Genomic DNA, 19320 nt, shown 5'->3' with positions numbered 1-19320 from the left:
AGGCCTACAAATTAATGTTAAACTATATTTATTTTTACCTGCTTGCTAATCTTAATAATTATACTTGTTTTAGCCCTGGCTGGTGTGGCTCAGTGGATTGAGTGCCAGCCTGTGAACCAAAAGGTGGCCAGTTTGATTCTCAGTCATGGTACATGCCTGGGTTGTGGGCCAGGTCCCCAGATGGGGGAGTGTGAGAGGCAATGAATCAATGTATGTCCCCCTCTTTCCCCTCCCTTCCACTCTCTCCAAAAGCAAATAAATAAAATCTTAAACAATAATTATACTTGTTCTTTAGACTTTTCCCAAACCTTTTACATACAGCCCAACTGTTAATTACTGAAGGTGTATAATTTTTGTATTATCAATAATACTGTTTTTATGGCTCCTGTTTTGAAATTTAGAAAAAATGCTATTGCAAAAGGAAGAAAAGAGATGTATATGTTTTAGGAGAAGTTAAAAGGAGATAGTTTGTCCTGAAAGTGCTTATACCCTAACCCAACAAAGACTACTAACTATATTATTTGAGATAGAAGCTGAAGTGACTATAAAAACATGGCCATCTATAACTGCCACTGAGCCACACAGAAACATTTATTTACAAAACTCTTCTGTTCTCCTGGCCTCTGGAATTTTTTAGATGGTAATTGTAAATTGAAGCATTGTGTTGTTACAGCTGTGGTCCTGATTAAAACTTTAGGTTACATCTTCTGATTGTACAACTATTGGAAATCAAATTAATAACAGCATCTGAGTGCTTCCAATGGGAAGTAAATGGGCCATAGTAAATAGAATCCTATCTCATGGTCAAATTATGAAAACTGAAAAAATGTATGGTGTGCCCTCAAACTATGCAAGATGTAAAATATAGAAAAGTGAGAAAGGCATCAAAGCCAGGATTGTGATAGCTCATAGGTTAGAAATGATTCAGAACAAACAAGTGCTGGTGAGGATGTGGAGAAAAGGGAACACTTTTGCACTGTTGGCGGGAATGCAAACTGGTGCAGCCACTATGGAAAGCAGTATGAGGATACCTCAAAAAGTTAAAAATGGATCTGCCTTTTGACCCAGTGATCTCACTTCTGGGAATATATCTGAAGGGACTCAAAATACTAATTCGAAAGAATATAAGCACTCCTATGTTCATTGCAGAGTTATTCAAGATCACCAAGATATGGAAGCAGCCCAAGTGTCTATCAGTAGATGAGTGTATAAAACAACTATTGGACGTCTACACAATGGAATACTGTGTGGCTATTAAAAAACAAAAACAAAAACAATAACAAAAAACATTTTTACCCTTTGCAACAGTATGGATGGACCTGGAGAACATTATGCTAATAAGCTAGTCAGAGAAAGACAAATACCATATGATTTCACTCATATGTGGAATCTAATGAACAAACTGAACTAACAAGGAAAATGAGGACAGACTCATAGATGGAAAACAGGATGACAGCTAGGGTAGGGGAGGTTCGTGGGTGGAGGGATTGAACAAAAAGAAAAAGGACTCATGGACATGGACAACAGTGTGGTGATTGCTGGGGGGAATGGCATATAAGCGGACTAAAAGGTAATGTAAAAGGTAAAATAAAGATTAAATTAAAAAAGAAATGATCCAGAATGTTTTTCTTAATAAAGCCCATAAGACCTGACTACCTGCCATTTACCTATCTTTCACTTTGGAGAAAAAATTCAGCCTAGAATTCCATACAAGGTTAAAATCTTGCCCCACCCCCAATGGTCCATTATTCAGCAAAACAAATGCTGACTCTGAGGCTTCCTAGCACAGTGGTACCTCACTATCCAACCAAGAAGTTGGTCATCAATGCATCCTTCAGATTGATTTATGACCAAAAGGGGGAAGTGTGGATGAAAAAGAGGCCACATACTAAACCTGACAAAATCAGGGGAGGCCTGCGTGACCCCTTACGAACTCAGAGACCTAAAGTAACCACAAAGGATGGTCTGAAATTAAAACTTATTAACTAAATGCAGGTCATGGTGGGCAGTCATTGTCATAGGTGCAAATCTCCTGGGACAAAAAGTCAATCTTTACCTTAATTGAACCTGTCTGTAATCTCTTTTCATCTAGGATAACATATCTTTGGAATGTCAGGTAACTTCCTTTTCTTTCTTTTTTAAAATGATTTTATTTATTTATTTTTAGAGAGAGGAAGGGAGGGAGAAAGAGAGGGAGAGAAACATCAATGTGTGGTTGTGTCTTGTTTGCTCCCCACTGGGACCTGCCTGAAACCCAGGCATGTGCCCTGACAGGGAATCGAACCTGTGGCCTTTTAGTCCACAGGCCAGCACTCAGTCCACTCAATCACACCAACCAAGGCAACTTAACTTCCCTTTTCTTCCAAACCCCTGAGGTACAAGCACCCCTGAGGCACAAGCACCATGCCAGAGTGGGAGACCACAAATCTCCTCACTGTTATTATCATATTTATTGTTGACTGTTAACTATCCTGTACCCACCTGTGTAAAAACACTTGTCTATCATTTTACCTTTTTATCCAGCTCCAAAGGTTTCCCTGCTTTGCTTTCTCCTACCTCCCTTATTTATCAGCAATGGATTTCACATAACCCCCTTCCTCTTTTGATTGTACTGTATAAAATAAGGTGGAAAACTGCCATTTTGTGAAGCACTTTCTCAATGCATTAAGGTTTTGCTTCCCAGAAACTTTCGTCAATTTGACTCAAATAAACTCACCAAAATTCTCAAAATAAAAAAAGAATAAATATCCTGATCTTAGTTTCTTTGCTTCCTATGATTTCTTTCCAGTGAAACCCAATCAAAAGTCAGAGCATAAGGTAGCCTGTTAATGTATTCATACAGGTAAGGCTCACAGAACAAGGAGCAAGGTAGGGAAACAGGAAAATGGATCTAGACAGCCAAATAGAAGTTGTCTTGCACAGGGCCATTTGAGGACTTTGAACTTTATTCTGAAGACAAGAGAGAGACATTGAAATGTTTTAGATAGGAGAATAAAATGATTATCCCTAAAATGACGTGCAGCTTTATTAGAGAAGAGACAAGAGGAGAAGATTAGTTAGGAATGTAATGTAATAGGTCACTTGTGAGGTGGTGGGGTTCCAGGCTACAGTAACAGCAGCATAAATGAAACAGAAGAGACAAAAGAGGTATTACAAAGAAAGAATTTTTTGGATTTATGGATCAATTCATTAGGGGACATGAAAATGAAGGAAGAGTAGATGATAATGATAAGGTTTTAAGCCCTGTTTAATTAAGGGTCTTGAGCTGGGCCCTAGAGAATTCACCATTTCCCAAGATTTCACCCATCCTTTTGTGTGGAAGATGTAAATGTTCACCTTCATTCATGCTTTTGTCCTTTAAAGTCAATCCTCTCATCTACTGCTTGCTTGACATTTAACTTGATTGCCATACTGTCACCTCAGACTTAGAATATCTATAAGCAACTCACAATCTTGTCAGTCCACCCATTCCTGAATCACATATTTCCATCAATAGAGCATCTTTTCATTTCTATTATCTATGAGATCCTTGGTACTATAATTTTTGTCCATATATCCATAATCACTTGTAGTACGCATATATGGAAAACTGTTTTGGAATTAAGTTTGTAGATACTATGAGTGTTTATTCCATATATGAAATCTATCAAAAGCTCTTTAAAAGATTCATGCATTCTCTTGAAAGGACTAATTACATACCATTAAGGTCCCAGTGGAATTCCCACGATAACTCTGCCATGTAGTCCCATCAAGACTATACATGATGATAAACTGAGAGATGTAGAGGCTGGAGAACTTCTGTCGGGCACCCTGGGTCATGATGCTGTGAATAATCATTGGTGCCAACAAATCCACCTGCCAATTAAAACAACACTTTATTTTAAGTGTATATCCCACCTTCTGAAATTAATTATTGGCTTAAGAAGAATCTATATTGACACAGATCTGCTCAGTATTACCTTGGGTATGCAGTTGAAGCAAATACCAATGTTGAAATGAGGGTGTGTGTGAGGCCGTGAGGTATATGACAGGAAGGAGTAAGGAAGGTGCTTATTGTGTTCCCAGCCTACTTCCTATAAAATCAGAGCACTTTGAAATAATTCAGTCCCCATTTCCTCTACTTACATCCTTTGTGCTGCACATATGAACTCACATAACCTAGTGCTTTGTTCGTACCTCAGCCTAGTCAAAGCCAATTTTCTCTCTTCTGTCCACACCAGCTTCCATCCTAACACTTCTATCAGTGATAAACTGCTACCTCTCCTTCAAATGTTAGCTCAGAAACCATTTCTCCTTGTTAGCCTTTCCTGACTTACCCAGGCAAATTTAGTTCTGCTGCTCTACTCGTATGCTTCCACTTCATTTTGTATAATAACTTCATTACATCAAATTATTGCACCATATTATAAAGGTTTCCTTGCTTATCTGCCTTCCTTGTTAGACAGATCCTGAAGGCAGCGAACCTGTTTGAGTCGCCTAACCTCTTTGTGTCTCAACTTCTTCTTTTTTAAGATTTTATTTATTTATTTTTAGAGAGGGAAGGGAGGGAGAAAGAGACAGAGAGAAAGAAAGAAACATCAATGTTCAGTTGCTGGGGGTCATGGCCTGAAACCCAGGCATGTACCCTGACTGGGAATCGAACCTGCGACACTTTGGTTCGCAGCCCGCGCTCATTCCACTGAGCTATGCCAGCCAGGGCTTCAACTTCTTTATCTGTAAAGTGGAGATAATAATGATGTTTATCTCAAAGGGTTACCAGAAGGATTAAAGAGTTAATAAATGTAATATGCTGAGTTCAGTGCCTGATACATACTAAGCAATAAACGTTAGCTTTTATATTCTCTCTAGCACCATCACCTAACATAGCACTTGTTATAATATTGATGCTTACTTAGCAAATATTTGAAATTAATGAGAAATGGCAGAGTAGTAGGGAATGATCATTTTTTGTTTTAAGATTTTATTTATTTATTTTTTAGAGAAAGGGGAAGGGAAGGAGAGAGAGAGGGAGAGAAATATCAATGTGTGGTTGCCCGTCATGCACCCCCAAGTGGGGACTGGCCCGCAACCCATGCATGTGCCCTGACTGGGAATCGAACCAGCAACCCTTTGGTTTGTAGGTCAGTGCTCAATCCACTGAGCTACACCAGCCAGGGTGAAATGATTGGTTTTTAAAGAAGAGGGCATGGACCATGCAGGCATTAAAAGGGGGTATCTACTACAGGAATTTTGGCTCCAGTTACTGCTTTAACAAGCAAGTGAAACTTCTTACAGATGCCTGGCACACTCAAATTGGATTGGTCATGACTGTGTTGCTTAATGACTGTGTACTTCATTTGATTGTAAGTTCCATCCATCCATCCATCCATCCATCCATCCGTCCAAAGAATATATTTTTTGTACTTGTTATATGTCAAGCACTGTTCTAGGTACTGGGAATATAGTAATGAACAAGAAAAAAGTTCTATCTCCATGGAACTTATATTTGAATTAGAGAAAAAGACTATCATATATATGTTTTAAAAAAGATTTTATTTATTTATTTTTAGACAGAGGAGAAGGGAGGGAAAAAGAGAGAGAGAAACATCAATGTATGGTTGCTTCTCACATGCTCCCTACTGGGGACCTGGCCCACAACTCAGGCATGTGTCTTGACTGGGAATTGAACCAGTGATCCTTTGGTTCACAGGCTGGTGCTCAATCCACTGAGCCACACCAGCCAGGGCCATATATATGTTTTTATTTACAGCACCATGTAGTGATAAGTGCCAGAGAAAAATGAGGCAGGGTAGCAAGACAGAGAGTAGCAAATCTTCAGAAGCTATAGTGCTGTTTTTTCCCAAATTAGGTAGTATTTCCAACTGAAGACACTTCATTTTTCCTCTTGGTCTTGTGGCATAAACAACTGAAAATGCCAGGGACAAAAATCATGGTTTTTGTTGAATTGGCCTTACTTTTTCTTCATGTAGCATATGAGAGGTCTTTTTTGGACCACTGACTATTGTACCTTCTAGTAGTTTTAATAAAGACTTGTCAGCCCTAGCTGGTGTGGCTCAGTGGATTGAGTGCCAGCCTGCCAATCAAAAGGTCATTGGTTTGATTCCTAGTCAGGGTACATGCCTAGGTTGTGGACCAGTTCCCCAGTTGTGGGCGTGTAAGAGGTAACTGATCAATGTACCTCTTGCATGTTTATCTCCCTCTCTTTCTCACTCCCTTCTCTTCTCTCTAAAAGTAAATAAATAAAATCTTTAAAGAAATACATGTTGAATAAAGCCTCACCAGTCCCCTTTTCCACTTATATTCTGTAACTGATGAATTCTTGGCCAATTGCCAATCTTATCTACTTCATCTTCTTGTTGTGCCTCTTCTGCATTATAATCAGAATGTTGGAGCAATTTGGCAATTACAGATTCAATATTTTTACCTATGTATCCAGCCAAGTATTTGAATATGACAGTAAGATACATCTCTATGAAGAAGTAAGCAAGGTGGTAATGAGTCACATAGCATACAAATACAAATATTTCAGTGGGATATCTCCATGGAGCTTGCCAACTACCTGCTGCTGATTGCCTGGTCTTGGTCACCTGACACCCCTCAAGCCAGTCCAGTGTTCTTATGCCTGGTGGCCTGGCTTTCATGCACCTGCCAGGCTTTCTCACTAGTATAGATGTCTACCCCAACTCCTCTTCCTGTCAGCACCCCCTTCAACACCAACTTCTTATCTGCTGGCTCTCTGGTACCGTTTCTTTCTTTCTTATTTTTTTTTTTTTTGCTTTAATTTTTTTTTAATTTTTCAGTTACAGTTGACATTCAATATTATTTTATATTAGTTTCAGGTGTAAAGCATAGTGGTTAGACATTTATATAATTTATGAAGTGGTCCCCTTGATAATTCTAGTACCCACCTGGCACCACACATACTAATTATATTTCTTCTTTTTTTAAGATTTTGTTTTTTTATTTTTAGAGAGAAGGGAAGGGATGGTCAAACAGAGGGAGAGAAACATGGATGTGTGAAAGATTCAGATTGGTTGCCTCTCACATGCTCTCAGCTAGGGACTTGGCCCACAACCCAAGCATGTACCCTGACCGTGAATTGAACACGTGACTTTTCAGTTCACAGGCCAGCACTCATGCCAGGGCTAGTTATTACATTTCTTTATTCTATAAAGTTACCAGATCAGGGAAATATGTATGTGAACTTCAGTAGGACAGGTGGCAAAAAATACCTTAAGGATCAGGTGATTTAATACAGGTTGGATGATAATGCAATAAAGTAAATTTATAACTGGTTCAATTTCCATAAGCAAACAGTGGTAGTTAATAGATGGTTATCAACCTAAAAGGAGCATTCTGGAAATGGGATAGCATAATTATTATGAATTAAGTCTCTGGCTTCTCTGTGGCTGTGAAGCTGGGGAGATGCCAGCCAGGCCAAGCACATTGGATCTTGTCCTCCCAGCCCTTCAAACCTCAATAAAATGGTTTTTACCACCCCCCCAAATATATAAGGCTCTGGAGCCTAACTATCAGGGTTTGAATTTGGCTCAGCCACTTGTTGGCTGTGTGACTTGGGGCAAGTTATTTAACTTTTTTGCTTCAACTTCCTTATCTGAAATGAGGATGATAATAAAATCTACCTCATAAGGTTGTGGTGAGGATTTAATAGCTTGCTTTGTTTTAAGAACATAGTAAGGAAGCCCTGGCCACTTCAATATTTTGATCATGACTGCTAAAATATAAAAGAGTTTAGTGATCAAGTCAATAAATTATTTGAAATGGGGAAGATTAGGAAGTACTTTGGGAAACAGAATCTTGACAAGCTGGAACAATGGGTCAAATCTAGTAAGCAGAATCTTAACAGAGTCTATCACTCAGGGTTCTTTGATGTGGAAATGACAATTTACTAGTCTCATCAGATTATATTCAGTGAGGGAAATATAATTCCCCAAATGGAAATGAGGATGCTGTTACAAAAAATAAATTCATAGAATAGATGCAGGGCAGCCAAATAGATTGAAATGTCCACTACACAGGGGTGTATGCAAGGCTGAATGAGTGATAAACGAAGAAATACAAGGTGAGAACATGTGTTTTGGCAGCCTCATGAACAAACAAAACTTCTTGTTTGTTAGGATTAGTGAACAGTCCTCTCAAATTGAGTCATAATTAGCAGTGCCTACAAAGCAAACAAAAAAGAATGAGCTGATGTGCCTCTCTGGAAGTTGATGTGGCATTAACAGATGTGTTCTTTGTGTCTGCTTAGTGGTAAAAGCCAGTTTATTTTTCCTGATTCCTATTTATTATTTTGACCTCAGGAGAAATAGAAGAGCAGGTGCCATCTCACAAAGGAAAAAAAATATGTAGGGGAATGTCCTCAGGCAACTAAGAAAAGAAGAAAGTTGCTACATTATGAGAAGTGGATAGAGCTATGGGAAGTAGGTGGTAAAATGTGTGTACATTAGTCCTTCTCCAGGCTGTAAGTAGCAGAGGTGGGAGGCATGTTAGACAGATTGAGAGAAAAGCTGTAAGCAGAAAAGTTTACTCCTTTTCCTGTTTGGGCTCTAGAAGGAACCTACCCTCGTGGTTAGGTGGAGAGGTTGAGTTGGTGATTCCAAGCTGCCCTCAGCTCTCATGTGGCATGGAAGGGATCCAGAAATTCCCATACATATGCCTTTGAAGAGGCCACTTCCTGACTGATCACATGTCGATATGATAATATTTTTGCATATGTTATATTAAATAAAACATATTATTAAAATGATTTCTCATGTTTCTTTTATAATGTGTCTACTGGGAAATGTAAAATTACACATGTGGTTTGCATTTATTTCTATTGCACAGTGCTGCTCTAGAAGAAACGTTAGTTTACAAGATTGGACTAACTTTGGTAAGTGTCTTCTATTACTCGGTGGTATAGAATTTGTGAAGAAGATGAATTCAGTTCTCTAAAATAATGAAGAGATAGGAGGACCATAGGACACCTAGGCAGTTGGAGACATTGAATAATCAAATGCATGATCTTGGGAGGTGGTGAGTTCAGTGTTGTAGAAGTATTCAGATGTTCTAATCCTGGTAAAAGATTAAAAGCACATAAATAAAACACATCAACATGCTCAATTCTATTCTTGAGCTCTTTCCTCATTTGTTACCTGGAGTTTGGTGAAAATATATAAAAGAGATATAGAGTGCTGTGAGCTTGCAAGAGGAATATGTGATGTATTTTCTAACCTTGATCCAGGAAAATGGATCCTTGGTGCTCCAGGCATTGATTGATCCAGAATAATGAAGTCTGGCCAGCTTTGGGGCCCACTGTCCTTTGCCCAAGAAAGGGGAGAGATTAGATTCAGTTGGGTAGGTTCTAGACAGGAATAAAATTAGTCTCTTGAGAAAGGTTAATCCTAGCTGTGAAGAAGATAAAGGCATAAAGCACAGTAGTATCAATTACTAACTACCTAAGTGTTTTGCTTGTCTTTGTCCCTTTTATTTTCTAAAATTTAATAATTTTGTTGATCATTAGCATCTCTAATTAGCTGATACTGGAATGTGTTACCAGCACTACCAAATATTATTTCTTTACTACACAATGTACCTTCATTGTGGAAAAATTAGAAAATGAAAAATAAAAATAAAAGTAAATATAAAAATAGAAAAAAATACCCTTACACTCAGAGAAAAATAATGCTATTTTGGTGTATAACACTCAAGCCTCTTTTGCAAAGGAATTTTTTTCCCTGTAAAACAGGGGTTGGCAAAATTTTTCCTGTAAAAGGGGTTAACTTTACAGATCATCTGGTGTCTGGTCTCTGTTGTAATTTTGTAACTGCTAGTGTACAGTGAGAGCAGTTATATGATTGTAAATGAATGGGTGTGGTTGGATGCCAATATAAGACTTTATTTATAGATACTGACATTTGAATTTTATATAATTTCCACATGTCATAAGGTATTAGTCTTCTTTTGTATTTTCCCAATTATTTAAAAATAGAAAAAATTGTTCTTATCTTGAAGGCCATGCAAAAACCAATGATTGGCTAGATTTGGCCTGCAGGCTGCAGTTTGCTGACCCCTGCTCTAAAACAGTGTCTGAGATCCTATTGAAATTTAACTATCACTATTCATAGAAAAGGGTAGCTTCCTGTTATAGTGAAGAGAATGGACTCAAAGGGAACAACACTGAAGGCAGGCAGGACATTTAAGGATGCAGTGGTTTTACCCAGGTAAGAAGTGATGGTGGCCTAAATTAGGACAGCTCACAGTGGGAAATGAAAAGAAAACAGATTTGAGAAGCACCTATAGAGTAAAATTAATAGATGGAGATGGATTGGTTATTAAATTCCTCTAACAAAAGTAAGAAAGGTATTATTAGTCCAGTTCTTAGAGAGAAAACAATAATATTTACCATATTGTCCTGAAGCTGTAATCTGAAAATCTCTAATGCGTCCAGAAGCCATTCCCAGTGGAGCCTGACACTCTGTAATCAAATGAGGGAAACACAATAGCTAGAAGTGCAGAAAACTGAGCTTCACAAGTGCAAGTCAATGAAAATGGAAGACTACCTACAAATGCTCATATTTTTTTAGTGTTTACTATGTGCCAAAAATTATATAAAATATTTTATTATATAATCTCATTTAAGTCATCCCAACAAGAAAGTGCTAGAACTATTCACTTTTTAGCTGAGGATACTAGGGTCTGTACATAAGTAGACCAGTGGTTCTCTTACTTGTATAGGGTTAAATCTCAAGCTCTTCCAAGCAATATTTGTAAGTTATCTTAAATAATTGAACCAAAATTAAGTTTTAAAATTTGCTCTTGGAGATCTTGGAGCTTCAAAAAGTTGTGAAAATGAAGAGATATTTTTTAGCACCCATTTGTTAAATAGAGGGTTGGGGCAAAAGTCAGTTTATAGTTGTTTGTATGGAAAATAATACAATAACCAATAAATAATAATATAAGAATAAACTCTGTTTTATGTACTTACAACTATAAACCTACTTTTGCTCCACAGTGTATTTAGAGCATCAGGTTCAAAGTGTTCAAAGCTTCAAGCCCTCCTCTGAAGACTCTTATTATTTCTACTAGCAATATTCATTACAAATTTGATGACTTTGAACTTGTACTTATGTCTTGACAAAGGCAACCATTCTAGGAGGAAGAAAAGCTGTGTAGATGTAGGCTGGGTAGGCAGGGAGCTTCTGCCCACATTGCTACTCACGCTTGCTATACACCAGAAAAAGAGTGCTCATCCCAGCTTGTAGGTGTTCGCCAATAAGGCATTCTATTCTCCAAATTCCAACTTTGGATGGTAGCATTTCCACTGTCTCAAAAACACCTAACAAAAACAAAAGGAACAAAAAAATTATTTTCACTAAAGAAATGAGAACGAGACACTTAGCTTATGTAGAATATCGGTGGAAATCTAAGTCATTTCCACCACTATTTGACCCTTGAAACCCAAAGTGCTTGCTGTCTGACCCCTATAGTTGGAGACACTAGAGACAGTTCTGACAACTCCCCACCCTGGGAAATAGGAGAGATGGCAACAGAATGCTTTGGTGATAGCAATAGGTGGAAGCTACTTCATTAGGCCTGTTCCCTTAGGGTTTTTCAGAGCCACAGGTTTATTTCTCATTGACCAGATTCAGGCTCCTTGGGAAAGAAAAATCAGAGAGGTCCTCCCAGATCTAGTTTACTAAGGCTGCCTTGAGGGCTAAAGTAACCCTAGCAGCAGAAAGCTGGAAGTAAATGCTGAGGGTCTGAGAAATGAATGGCCAACCACTTGGAATAAAGGTGGAAACAGCCAGGTGAAAGGGATTTCATGAAAGAGGGTTCCAAAAGGGAATCTCTGAAGAGCCCCTGAAAGTTGTCTGCAAGAAGATGAGACAGTACTTGAACAACAACAAAAAAATTAAAAATTAAAAAAAAGAAAAGAAAAAATAAAAAGTAAAAAAAAAAAAAATCTGCCAGGTGTGCAAAGCGTGAAGCTTGCTTACAACAATGGTGCTAGTTATAAGTAAATAGCATCTATCCTATCCTTTACCTTGACCCTTTGCATGCTGTAGGTCAAAGCAGCAGCCGGCAAGGAGTTGGGGGAAGCACAATAAGCATAGGTTAGAGAAACAGAGGACTCGACCGTGCCTCCCTTCCCCAATGCAGGCTTCTAGCTTCGTGCAGGCTCAAATTAGGTGAGGAGAGACTCAAGTTAAATCAAGTTCAGAAATTTTATAAATATCTTAGAGTGAACATTGTAATTTCTGATGAACTATATTTGTGATGTAAAGTGACCACAGGACTGCTTATTACTTAAGATAAGAGTGGGCAGAAAAGTCACTGGTCTTAACAGAAGTTTTACACAGAAATAGGGCAAGTTTGTTCCCACTACTAAATCTGTTTTAAAGGGACAGTGTAGAACTAAAATGAAATTGTGTTTTGATCAACATTGTAAGTAGTGCTTAATCAATGTATTGGTAATAGTCATAAACAAATCACTCCTTGGATAACTACTGGTGCTCTGTGAGATTTGAGATGGAAAAAAAATCCCCTTTTTCCTAGGAAAGTGCTATGACATTATTCATTTATTCTGTTCTATTTAATTTATAGCACATTATCTGTATCTGAAGTTTTCATGTTCATTTGCTAACTTATTTATTATTTCTCTGTAGGGTAAAGTTAGTTGAAAAAGTAAGTTACCCAAGAACAGGACATTTGTCTGGTTTGTTCACTGATCATATCCTGGGTGCCCTAGACCATTTCAAGTAAATACTCAGCAAGTACAGTAGGTAGAAGAAAGAGCAAAAACTAGCTCATACCTGGATAGAGGTTGTAGACTGCCATTTTATACTCCTCTTTTTTCCGTACAGTGAATACATGTCCACTGAAATGAATAGAATGGATGTTTTCACTGCTGCCCATACTGAGCAGATACCATCGAATCCTTTGATCCTGAGCCATTACTAACCCAGGTAGAGTATCCATCACATAGCCATTGATTGCTGAAGAAGGAAAACATAGAAGGCTGTTAAAATCTGTTGTAGAAGTTTCTTTTCCTCCATTCCACTCAAAAATATTGATTTCTAGGAGGATTCCACTCCCATATACATACTCTCAATGCAATGTCCAAGCCTCAGACTCGAGGCTCATTTGTCATAGTGCATGCTGCATTTCACAGTAAGTAATATTTGGGTGTGGGATACAGTACCATGGAAACGATAATTTTCTTTAAAAGTGGGGTCCTCCATCTGGATATTGCAGGGAGCCCTGCAGTTCCTTTCCATGTTTTCAGTGAAGTACCAGCTTTTGGTCTCATCAAAAATAGTGAAAAACAGAACAAATTCTTGCACTGTCACTTGTCTCCCATGAGCAGGGTTCAGCGTGTTAGTGCGGCAGATCAGAAGAGGTCCAATCAAGCCTGAGTGCATATCTTTTTCCTGAGAGGGAAGACATCAATCACATGAGTAGAAGCTCTCTCACCTATGAACCAGAGCAGATTTGCATCATCTTTTATGCTCCTCCAACCTACTCTTCAGTTTCTCATAGAATAATTCATCCTCCTCAGTATATTCCAGAATAGTATTTCTAAAATACAAATTTGATGCAACCTCCCCTATTCAAAGCTTCCCGTTATGCTTAGGATAAATACCAAAATTCTTAGCAAATATTGCAATTACTGTTTCTTCTAAACCAGAAAGTGGCCAGCACAATGTAGATCTGCTTACCAGATCAACATCAGAAAAATAAGCCCAAGCTTTGCAGTCAAACTCATTTTTAGTGGGTGCCATATGATGTTGCACTTTCCAAAAGTAACTTTGGGTTTCATTAGGCTTGACAAACTTTTTTCTAGGTTCTTCTCCTCGCCTCTGATCTTCCTCATAAGAAATAAGGCTAGAATAAAAGGAGTAGGGACGAGAGGCCTGGTTTTTGAAAGTTACCTGCAGAACAAAAAATATAAAAAAAGAATGCAAGCATTTTAGTGTTTATATCCCTAATAGTAATATCTATTTTGTGCTTTATCCATATTTTAATACCCAGAGGAAGTGGTACATAGGATGGATGTTGTTAGAACCCAAACTTAAAGCTCTATAAAGGAAACTATGAAGAATTTTTGGATTAAAAAAATTTAAGACATGCACTCAATGTTGCAAAAGAGAAAATCCTAAATTCTAAAATGCAATCCCAAAGTAAAAGAGAAAATATCACTTTAGGGGGTTTAAGAGACCATAATCTCAGGACTTGATATTAGGTTAAGGTTCTTCATGACAAATTCCAGAATGACCCCTGGCTGGTATGGCTCAGTGGATTGAGCACTAGAGAGACATCTCTCACACATCAATGTTTCTCTCCCTCTCTTTCTCCCTTCCTTCCCCTCTCTCTATAAGTAAATAAAATCTTTTTAAAAATTCCAGAATGAATGCATAAAATCTTTTAAAAGACTGGTTTTCAGATTTGAAAAAAAATGACATGTTTCATAGGCCATATGAAATGTAAAATAAAAATCAGGGCAGAAAAAATTCACTCACAATCCGATAATTTTAGATCTTTCTATATCCTTAATGTAAATCAACTGGGACAATGAATGACTATTTTGGGGGGAAAAATAAAACTACTTTGACCTTTGGCTCTTACAATGCACCAAAATAACTTCTAAGTCTACAGAAATTACTAACGGATTTAAAAGTTAAATGTTAAGAAATTAAACCATAAAAGAAAGTACAAGAATGTACAGGTAATTTTAAGAAATCAAATTTCTGTGTAGGGAAGGATTTTTATAAACATACAAGCTATGAAAGTGTCATAAAGGAAATATTTATAGGTTACTTCCTAAAATATAAAAACCTATTTTAATTTAAAAACCATTACATATACCTGGCTGGTGTGGCTCAGTGGATTGAGCATCAGACTGTGAAGAAAGGGGTCACTAGTTTGATTCCCAGTCAGGGCACATGCCTGGGTTGTGGGCCAGGTCCCCAGTAGGGGGCACGTGAGAGGCAACCACATACTGATGTTTCTCTCCCCCCCTCTCCCTTCCCCTCTCTCTAAAAATAAATAAATAAATCCTTTAAAAAAACCCACTACATATAAAGTTAAGAGAAACAAACATGGAAAATTACTATTCATTAAAATGATCAATGATCATTAATAAATCAATGATCTATATATGAGGTAATATAAATTAATAAGGAAAGCACTCCCTCCAAAAATGTCAAATGTGAAAAGGACATTAATAGATAATTCAGTACAAAAAGTCTTAAAATGTTCATGTATTGAGTACATTGTATTTTTAGAATTTTATCCTGGGGAAAGAGTTGTGATCGCAGCATTATTTAAATAGTGAAAAAAAGTATCTATTCAAAGTAAATAGTTAAGTAGATCATCAATTCATGTAGTAAACTATTATGTCTTCACTTGAAAAGATACTTAGGCAGTGTTTTAAAATGATATAAGAAATGTTTATGACATACATTTAATAAAAAAGTAGTATAATTATACATTGTATAATTCTGAATACACAAATAGAAGAATACTTTGGAAAAAAGATAACATACAGCAAAATGGTAATTGTGAGATTATTTTTCAATTTATTTATTTCTATATTAAAGATTTTCAAAAGTGAGAATACATTGTTTTTATAATCAGAGACAAAAATGTACAGGGTTAATTTTTTTGTGATTCCATTGTCCTCAGCTCACCATGATATTGTCTTGTACTTCTGCTCTTATACATGGACCCAGGAGTCCCAAGTGTTGATTTAGTTCTCCACGATATAAGGGCTGAGTGAAAGAGCCATCAGTAAATTCCTGGAAAATCACCTTCTTGAACTGAGGGATATTTCCATTCTGAGCCCTGAAGAAAAAAAAAAAAACAGAGGAAAAGTAATATCCTGTTGGGCTAGGTATGTAGAAACACTTCACATTCTTGCTTTCTCTATATTTGAGATACAGTTAGAAGCACTGATTATAAATTGGAAGTGTAAAGAGGAAGGGAGGGGAAAAAGAGGAATTAAAGATAACTTTTAATTTTCTGATTTGGGCAAATGGGTGGATGGTGATGCGATTCGCTGAGATGAAGAACCCTAGTTGAGGAGTAGGTTGGGGTTTACAGTTTTGGACAAACAGAACATCTATGTGTATTAAACTGGCAAATATACAGAGACTGGGAATTCACGAAAGAGGTCTAGATGAAGCTCATCCACATTTAGGTGGTATCCAAATCATGTGAGTGACTTATCAAAATGAATAGCCAATTTTGTTATGTCCTCATCTTATCTCCATCTAAGAAACATTTGAGTAGTTATCCACTTCATCCTCCTTGACACATTCTTTCTAGGCTTCACTAGTATGTAAGTTCCATCAAATCAGGGGTTTTTCTCCGTTCCGCCCACTGCCATATTCCAAGTACCTGGACCAAGTGCGTGGTATAAGGTAGGTGCTCAAAAAGTCTTTCTTGAGTATTGAATGGATGTTTGGTTTATAAACATACTCTAAATATAAGAGAGCTCTAGGGTTCTGTCCTTGGATCTACTTTCTTTACTTAAAAAATTCTGTTAAAATTGTGAACTAAAACTGTAAAACAAGCTGCATAAAACAAATACTTTTGGTACAAAAATGCAACCATCATCTAGATTAAGAATATTGCCAGCAACCCAGAAGACTCGCTCTGTGTACCTTTCCAATCACATTCTCTCCCTTCCCACTAAAGGTAACCACCATTTTAATGTTTATGATAATTATTTCTTTGCTTTTCTTCATAATTGTACTATTTATGTATACATCCCTAAGAATATAGTTTAGTTTTGCCTGTTTTTGAAGTAAGTGAAACCATATTGTATACATCCTTTGGTTTCTGGATTTTTTCATTCAGCATTGTGGTTGTGAGATTCATGTACATTGTGTATAGCTATAGTTTGTTCATTCCCATTGTGGTATAGTATCCCATTGTGTGAATATACCACAGTCGTGGACATTGGAGTTGTTTCTAATTTTTGGTGTTTATGCAAAGTCCTGCCATGAACCTTCTTGTAAGTGTATTTTGCTGAACATATATATGCATGTCCACTGGGCACATATCTTGGAGTGAAATAGCTGAGTATGCTATGTTCAGCTTTTTTATAATACCACACTGTTTTCCAAAGCTTTTGCACCATTTTCCATTTTTATCAGCAATGTATGAGAGTTCAATTTGATTCAAATCTTCACAAACACTTGGTATTAACTGTGTTTTTACATTTTGGCCATTCTGGTGGCTGCATAGCATTGTATCTGCTGTTTTATTTTGCATTTCCATGATTAATAATAAAGTTGAGCATCTTTCCTTATGAGTAGTAGCCACAGGATTTCCTCTTTTGTGGAATGTCTATCCAAGCTTGTTTGCAGGGTTTTGTTTTGTTTTGTTTTGTTTTTTTGCCAATTTTTCTATGGGATAATCTGCTTTTTTTCTTATTGATTTGAAGGAGTACTGCACGCAGTCTTTATTTTATTTTTAAATTATTTTTTATTATGCTATTACAATTTTCCCAATTTCTCCCCCTTTATCTTCCTTCTGCCTTTCCCCGCTAACCCTCTAGCATTCTCACCTCTTAGCTCATGTCCATGGATTGTACATATAAGTTCTTTGAGTCCTCTGTTTCCTATACCATTTTTTATTTCTCCCCATCTATTTTATGCCTACTAATTATACTTCTTCCCTGTACCTTTCGCCCCTCTATTCCTCCCCTCCCCCTCCCCACTGAAATCCCTCCATGTGATGTCTATTTCTCTGATTCTGTTCCTGTTCTAGTTGTTGGCCTTAGTTTTTGTTTTCATTGTTTTTCTTTTCTTTTAGATTCATCTATTGATAGTTGTGAATTTGTTGTCATTTTATTGTTGATATGAGTCTTTTGTTGGCTATTTATGCTGCAAATAACTCCTATTCTGTGACCAATTTTTAAATTCTATTTTCTTATCTTTTGATGAGCATAAGTTCATAATTTTAATGTGGTGATACTTATCAAAAATCCTTCCTGGTCACTGCTCTTTGAATCTTGATGCCAATTTTCTTTATTCCCCAATTCTGATGTTATTAAGATACTCACTTTTTTTCATCTAAGAGACTTTTGGTTTTAAGTTTACATTTAGACTTGTAAACCAATGTGAGTGGATTTTTGTGTTTGATGTGAGTTAGACATCCAATTTAATGTTTTTTCCATGTGGGTATCAAAATTTTCCAGCAGCTCTTATTGAAAGCTGCTATTCTATAACATCTTTGCTATAAATCAAGTTTCAATATGTTATACAGCAATTCCTCCCATTTTGTTCTTCTTTTTCAAGAGGGTCTTGGCAATTCTTGGCCCTTTGTGTTTTAAAATCAGCCTATTGAGTTCTATAAGAAAAATGACTTGTTGAGATTTTCATTTGGGTTGTATGGAATCTATAGATTAGTTTGGGGATAATTTACATTTTCAAAATATTGCATTTTTCAGTTCATGTACATGGGACACCTTGGCTTTTAACTCTTCTTTAAAGTTTCTTATTAAATTTTCATTTTTTTTCATAGAGGTCTTGAGAAAATTGGTTATACTTATTTCTAGGTACTTGTGACTATTTTATTCCATTGTAAACGGGATGTGCTGTTAATTTTATCTTCTACCTGTCTGTGGCTACTATATAGATATATAATTATCTTTTGTATATTGATTTTGCATTCCACAAACCTGCTAACCTTCTTAGTTAATTCTAATAATTTACATGTAGATATTTAAATTTTTTTCTATGTATACAATTCATATCATCTGTAACTTAGGGCAATTTTGTTTCCTCCTTTCCAACCTTTATACCTTTTATAACTTTTTATTGCTTTAATGTGTTGGTTAGCACCTGCAGTACAGTACTGAATAGAAGTGATGATAAAGAAGGGTTCCTAACCTCCAAAAGAGAGCTTTCAGTGGATCAGTATTAAATATGATGCTTGGTGTAGATTTTTGTAGATACTGTTTCTCAGAATAAGGGAATTCCTTTCTATTCTAATTTGCTAAAAGTTTTAAAATCATATGTGGATACTAAATTTTAAGCACTCTTTTCATGAAATGAGAAGGTTATATGTTTTTTCTACTTTATCTTGTTAATATGACAAATTATAATTTTATTTTATTATTATTTTAATATATTTTATTGATTATGCTATTACAGTTGTCTCATTTCCCCCTTCACTCCCCTCCCCCCGAACACCCCCTCCAACCCACATTCTCCCCTTGTTCATGTCCATGTGTCATAAGTTCTTTGGCTTCTCCATTTCCCATACTATTCTTAACCTCCCCCCGTCTATTTTCTCCCTACCGTCTAT

The 19320-nt window shown here is 36.7% G+C and overlaps 1 protein-coding gene across 1 annotated transcript in view; it reads right to left on the bottom strand.

The window, feature by feature from the left end:
• F8 (coagulation factor VIII) overlaps positions 1 to 19320 on the bottom strand; it is a 195584-nt gene that overhangs the window by 34119 nt on the left and 142145 nt on the right. The window contains exons 12-19 of the mRNA XM_036016343.1: positions 15693 to 15846; positions 13722 to 13934; positions 13205 to 13433; positions 12816 to 12998; positions 11222 to 11338; positions 10406 to 10477; positions 9235 to 9320; positions 3700 to 3855 (exon numbers count right to left, since the gene is read on the bottom strand). Coding sequence (XP_035872236.1) covers positions 3700 to 3855; positions 9235 to 9320; positions 10406 to 10477; positions 11222 to 11338; positions 12816 to 12998; positions 13205 to 13433; positions 13722 to 13934; positions 15693 to 15846 — 1210 coding nt within the window. The remainder of the gene's footprint in view (positions 1 to 3699; positions 3856 to 9234; positions 9321 to 10405; positions 10478 to 11221; positions 11339 to 12815; positions 12999 to 13204; positions 13434 to 13721; positions 13935 to 15692; positions 15847 to 19320) is intronic.

The sequence above is a fragment of the Phyllostomus discolor genome, chromosome X, assembly GCF_004126475.2.
Source record: "Phyllostomus discolor isolate MPI-MPIP mPhyDis1 chromosome X, mPhyDis1.pri.v3, whole genome shotgun sequence".
Lineage (NCBI taxonomy): Eukaryota > Metazoa > Chordata > Mammalia > Chiroptera > Phyllostomidae > Phyllostomus > Phyllostomus discolor.
The sequence above is the reverse complement of the archived record's forward strand: the minus strand, read 5'-3'. Positions and strand labels throughout refer to the sequence as shown.